The sequence below is a fragment of the Orycteropus afer genome, unplaced genomic scaffold, assembly GCF_000298275.1.
Source record: "Orycteropus afer afer isolate SDZICR_OR568_19922 unplaced genomic scaffold, OryAfe1.0 scaffold00051, whole genome shotgun sequence".
Taxonomy (NCBI): domain Eukaryota; kingdom Metazoa; phylum Chordata; class Mammalia; order Tubulidentata; family Orycteropodidae; genus Orycteropus; species Orycteropus afer.
This window is the reverse complement of record NW_006921638.1, coordinates 8,970,622-8,977,161: the sequence shown is the minus strand read 5'-3', so window position 1 is coordinate 8,977,161 and position 6,540 is coordinate 8,970,622. Positions and strand designations below refer to the sequence as shown.

At 30.9% G+C, this 6,540-nt stretch overlaps 1 protein-coding gene across 1 annotated transcript in view; it reads right to left on the bottom strand.

Moving 5' to 3' along the window:
• Positions 1 to 6,540, bottom strand: part of MIPOL1 (mirror-image polydactyly 1) — a 297,381-nt gene that overhangs the window by 172,320 nt on the left and 118,521 nt on the right. The window contains exon 7 of the mRNA XM_042780654.1: positions 3,267 to 3,374. Within this exon, the coding sequence (XP_042636588.1) occupies positions 3,267 to 3,374 (108 nt within the window). The remainder of the gene's footprint in view (positions 1 to 3,266; positions 3,375 to 6,540) is intronic.

Genomic DNA, 6,540 nt, shown 5'->3' with positions numbered 1-6,540 from the left:
TGGCTAATGAGAAGAATGTAAACTCCTTGAAGGCAGAGATTATTTCTAAAATTCCCTTTTTTCCCTCTCAGTGATTAACATAGTACCAAAATTAAAATCCCTATCAAATTAAAACTGAATTACCACACAAAATCTTACTGGCAGTAAGTATAGGTAACAATTGCACAAAACACAGATTGTGAGAAATAAAAGTGTAAACACTCCAAAAATTGGAGAAAAGTCAGCATGTCTAGCCTGTTGAGCAAAGAAATCAAAAGGGAAAGCAGTAAAAGAGATAGGTTCCAGAAACCAATTTAGATTTATTCTGTGTGGTGACAGAACATCATGGGAAGTTTTGAGAAGATATGAATGAGCTTGATTCTAAAATATTACTTTGTCTGCCATGTGGAGATATAGACTGTGTCAAGAGTGGAAACATCAAGGCCAGGCATGAAGCTAATGTAGTAGTTGAGGTAGAAAATATGTTGGGTTAAGTATGCAGCAAGAAGCCTTGAATTAGGTTATGTAACAATACAAAAGTGAAATGACATTGGACCAAGATATATTTTAAAGGTGGAGTTAACAGGATTTGATGTGGGTTGTGAGGGAAACAAGGATGAAGTGTGGCACATTTTCTAAAATGGAAAAGATTGAGTGAGGAACTAAATCAAGAGGCCAAAGATTGAAAAAATTAAGAATAAAGAATTCTGTTTCAGACCTGTTAACTACGAGATATCTTTCAAATATCCAAATGGAGATAATAAACAACTGGATATATAATTCTGAAGCTCTGGGGAGAGATTAGGATTAGAAATTTGAGAGTCATCAATTGGTTGAAACCACCTAGGAAGTAAGTAAAGATAGAGAAATTAAAAGGTAAGGTTTTGAGCACATCTTTTTTACTAACAAAGGAGCTCTAGTGGCACAGTGCCTAAGGCATTGACTGTTAACCGGAAGGCTAGCAGTTCAAACCCACCAGTCACTCTGTGGGAGGAAGATGGGACAATCTACTATAAAGATTTACCACCTCAGAAACGCAATAGGGGTCACTATGAGTTGGAATCAACTTGATGTAGTGTTTTTTTTTCTATTAACAACAACAACAACAAAAAGTTTAGTTAGCTAGTAAGAAAAATTGTACAGAATCCTTTGTATTACTAAGCATATAAAAATTCTTATTCTAGAAATACTCATCAAGAAAATATTTAACACAGATAAAAAGTATTATCAATCTTCAGGCTATATAAATTATAAAATAATTTTTCACAAATGTTAGGTTATTAGGATTTTGGGAAGAAGCTCAGGTGGTATACTAGTTAAAGGCATTTGGTTGTTAACTAAAAGGTCAGTGGTTCAAACTCACCAGCTGCTCCATGAAGAAAGATGAGGTAGTCTGCTTCCATAAAGATTCACAGCCTTGGAAACACAATGGGGGTCTCTATGAGTCAGAATTGACTCGATGGCAGTGAGTTTGGTTTTTTTGGAGGATTTTGGGGAAATTAAATTTTAATTTAAAAGGCTTATATTGTTTATAGTATGATAGTTTTTCCATTCATGGCTCACAATGTACTAAAAATATTGTCAAATATTCAACATTTACAATGGATTCTGAAGTCTATGGAGATATGTGATTTGTGATTTTCCTTGGCCTTTTAATTGGTGAAGGAGCCTTGTCTACCACCAGTACTGCATTTCACCATGGATTTGTTGCTTTCTATTCATCATGACTTTGGCAATAACTTACATGAAGAAAGACATGAATAAAAAATAAACATCAAGTGAGTGAAAAAAAAACAGTAATGAAAGTTGAAAACCCACTTAAAGTGAGTGAAAAAACATTAATGAAAGTTGAAAATCTACCTAACTTGCAATGTGAATAAGGAGACTCTGAAGAAACACATGATTCAAAAGAACAACATACTTTCTTTCAAATATTAGCATATTTGAAACTGGAAATCACAAAGATCTTAGGATAAATGCCTTGTAAAAATCAAGAGAAAAAATAGCAATAATAAAAAAGAAGCAATAGCCCTGAAACTTCAAATGACATTTTTTAGTAATTTAATTTCAACTCCAGTATAACTGTTGCTATTAGTACTGTCATTTTACGACAATTAACACAAATAATAACTTATTGGAAGGTTCAGTAAGATATTCCTCATATTTTGACAATCAAATTATATTTCCTGAATGATTCTTCAATGAAATAAAATGAATTTGGTTTTAGACTGATATATACAGAAATCCAAATATTCTAGTCATAATCTACTCATAATTTCAATTTATCTGTATCTTTGCTCATTCTGTGCAAAATGACCAAAGACATACTCTCAAGGTATGTCATTTACAGGTATTAAATAAACTAAAGACATATCACTGACTTTGAGTAGGTAACTATCTCAAAGAGGAAAAGAGACGTCTATAATTTTTTTTTAATGAGGAAAATTACACATTTATTTTCCTCTCTATGCTTACTTGAAAGAACAAAATGGCTTGAGTGAAAAAGAGAGAGAAATAAAAATACAAAAAAAGAGCAAACAAGAAATATTTGATTGTATACTATTATTCACCCATGCATGCATTTATCACCTAAATAGCATTCACTGAGTATCTACTATGTCCCAGGAGCTATGCTAGGAACTAAGAAAAAAAAAAAAAAAAGGAGAATGGAGAGTCAAAACCATTTAAAAAAAAAAAAAGACAACATAATTAGTAAAATGGAAATCATGGCCTTTTAATTTTATTTTTGTGGTTAGTACATCTATATTACAATGAGATATAACTTCTTGCCAACTTCATTCTTTTCAAGTCCTAGTGGGATATATTATAATTTAATTTAGTTTCCTGTAAGTAACATTCAAGTACTCCTTCAATTCACATGGCTTTTCAAGTTGTTGGTTACTGGTATTACAAATCATTTTTAAAACACCTGCAAAAAACATCATTACAAAGAAAAGGCCCACTGTTTTTTTTCCTTTAAGTGTAGTCACTTTTAATTAACTCTAAAAGGTAATAATATATTATAAAAACAAAAATAGAACGAACATGTACCAAATTATGGAACCACTACTCAAAATGCAGAAAATAAGTTGTTTTCATGTACACATACACGAAATAAAATAATACCATAACAGAAGGGTGCTGTTATCTGTGTTTAAAGAAGGAGTTGTTGGCAAACACCACAGCTCACTTCTGCTGAAATGTACACAACTGATATATGCAGCACAGAAAGCTGGCACCAAGGGCTTACAACCTTAATTTGCCTGCAAGAAGGAATGGAGATTTACCTTCAGAGCACGTTCTTGATTGTTTTCAGCAGTCAGATGTCTCATGTTGTTTGCTGAAGTCTGGTTCTGCTCTTTCAGATGATGAAGCTCCTGCTCCAGCCGTTTGCACTGCCACAGGGGAAGAATCCCATTAAGTAAAGGAGTTATAGCATTTTTTTCACCAAGCCACAAGAATTAATGTAAATAATACCATTGTATTCTCTGAAAGACAAAGTATTTTTTTGCAACAAGAATATTAAAAGTAATGGTGAATAATAATAGTAATATTATTTATATATTACTCTGAGTAATATAGTACTCTGGGAACTCAATTGTAATTTTCAGTTAGTCTTTTATGAAACTAAATATTACTAGATAAGTAACAAAATACTTATTTTTATAACTCAGTGTCAACACAGATTTCAAATGATTTTCTTCATTAAATAGTTTTCTTGTATATCTGTTGTCTGACTAAAACCATGTTCATAATTGTACTTTATAAAATCACTGAGTTTTAAATATAGAGTAACATGATTTTCTGTGATAAAATTTTATTTTTAATAAATAAAAATTATCATAAAACATTTAAAAAATCTTTCAGATTTTTAAAAATATCCAGAGAAACTATTTTGTACTGGAAAAAAAGTAACAGCCATAGAGTGCTACAAGACATGGAAACAAATGAGGAACTGAATGTTTTAAATTTATCCTGTTTTGATGAAATCTTACTTTTACATACAAAAAAGAGTAACAAACATTGAAAATGGTGCTTTAACTTCCCTGGAATACAAAAGAATAATAGAAAAAATAAATGATAAATGAAAGTATAGATGTGCTATTACATGCATCTATTAAATAAAATTATTGAAATATGCATTTGAATACAAGATCTCAGTATGAATATACAAACTTCAGTATAAATATATAAAACATTTTACATAATTGTGAAGGCTATAAACTGATATATCATAACTCAGGATAATATGGAGATTCATGGAGAAGTGGCTAAAGATATAAAGGACTAAACCCATCTTTCAGTAAAATGTTAAAAAATCACTTCTTAATTTCTCAGTTTTAAAATTGGGATATTTAAAAACTAAACAGTAAGTAAATATATTGACTTAAGCTAGACAGTGTTCCTTCTAGATTATTTTATGAATGTCTACTTTTCATATTCAATAAAAAATGATTATTTGTTATGATACAATCAAGATGCAGCCATAATTCAAATCAGTACTTCTTACTACTATACTATTGATCTTTTCTGTTTCTGATCTCCATATCATAGAGTGTTTATCACTATTTTTCAACCTTGTGTAATATACAAATCATTTCAAAAGAAAAAGCCTTACCAGACTTGTTAGATTATATGTTTTTGTTGTTTATATACAATTATAAACTTGGGTACACACTCTTCATGCATGTGTAATTCAGTTATAAAGCCAAAGCATGTTTATAAAATAAACATAATAACTACAAAAACCAAGACATTTCAAATTAATTTAATATAGTAGGTAAACTTTTGTTGAAACTAAATTCTGCAAATATGATACAGTGACAAGTCCTTTAACACTGTAGTGTCATTCAACTGTGTGCTGTGTGACAACTTAATTCACCCATCACATTTTTCTTTTTGGACAATGTTAAAAGTTTGCATTTTATCTGGAAGGGACAAATGATTTGCATATTCGCTCTGTCACTGTTTTTTTCAGCCTGTAACAATTAAAATATTTGGTCACATGAAATCAAGATACAAATATGGTTAGTGAAGATACAAATCACAAGGCATGTAAATGAATAAGATACAGCAGTAAACACCACAACCTAGTGCAGATGTGACACAATCAATCTAGTAGAGATATTTTCCACTAGACTAATCCTCTACATGTTCACTGTTACTAATATAAATATTAAAATGAAATGACTAGAGGATTCAAAAGTGAGGTAATAATTTTCGTTATAGCGTGGAAGAATGTTTCATGGGAAGATGATATCTGAGTTGGGCTTAATTTAGGTGTATAATTTTAGAAGCTGAAACTAAAGAAAGAAGGAAGAATAAATATAGAAGAAAATGAATGAAGGTGCAAACATGAGGGGTATATCTGAAGAAAGTAAGAAGGTATGCTCAAGAATTGTCTGATAACCTGCTTTTTTGTATCCCTAAGTAAAGTGATACAAGCATAGAGACTTCTCTATCTACATGATGCAGAAAAAAAAAAATTCACTCAGTCTTAATCAAGAAATAAATGTTGAATTTATTTCCATTTCTTCCTGTGGTTTAAATTTAAAATTGACTTGAGACTCAAACTGGGTAAAGTGTCATCTTTAAACTGAATTAAAAAAACACATAGATGTTTCTGTCAAAACACACATTTATAATTTATATTTAAGGTTTCTTTTAGATTTACTCAATCTTATATTGTTTGTTTAGGAGCTCTGGTAGCGTAGTGCCTAAGACACTTGACTGCTAACCAGAAGCTGGTGGTTCAAACCCACCAGCCACCCCTCAGAAGGAAGGTTGAGCAATCTACTTCCATAGTGATACTGCCTTGGAAACCCAAGGAGGGGTGGCTATGAGTCAGGTCTGACTTGATGGCACATAACAGCAACAACAACATATTGTTTGTTAATGTTATACTTGGAAATGATAATACACTTCCTATAATGGCATATTTATATATATAGTTTCTTCTAGTTTCTTTTCTTTTTTACTTTACTAAACTCTTTAATTCTGAAATTTATTTTGAATCCACAGGATTTAATCATTATGATTATTTAAAGTATTATAATGTATTTATTATTGCCACTTTATAATTACATACAGTATTTGATAGGTAAAGATCTCACCTTTTAATCTATATTTCATATTTCCTTAATATTCTCACCAATTTATTCTTTATACATGTTTATTTAAAAATTTTAAATACTATTTTAAGCATACAAAAAGAGATGGGGAAAATAAAATAGAAACTTACACCCTTCATTAATATTTGCCCAAGGTAAACAAATTTGTCATATTATGATTTTTAAAAAAATAAAATATTAGATCTATATAACAAGTTTCTTCCTCTCCCGACCGTATTACCATCTTTTCTTCCCTGAGAAACCACTATTCTTAAGTGCACTCAATATTTATTAAGCACTTACTATGTGCCAAGCACAACTGTAAGAGGTGGGAATATAGCATTTAACTAAGTTGTTGTTGTTGTTGTTGTTATGTGCCGTCGAGTCAGCCCCGACTCATAGCGACCCCTCCTTGGGTTTCCGAGGCAGTTATCACTACGGAAGTAGGATT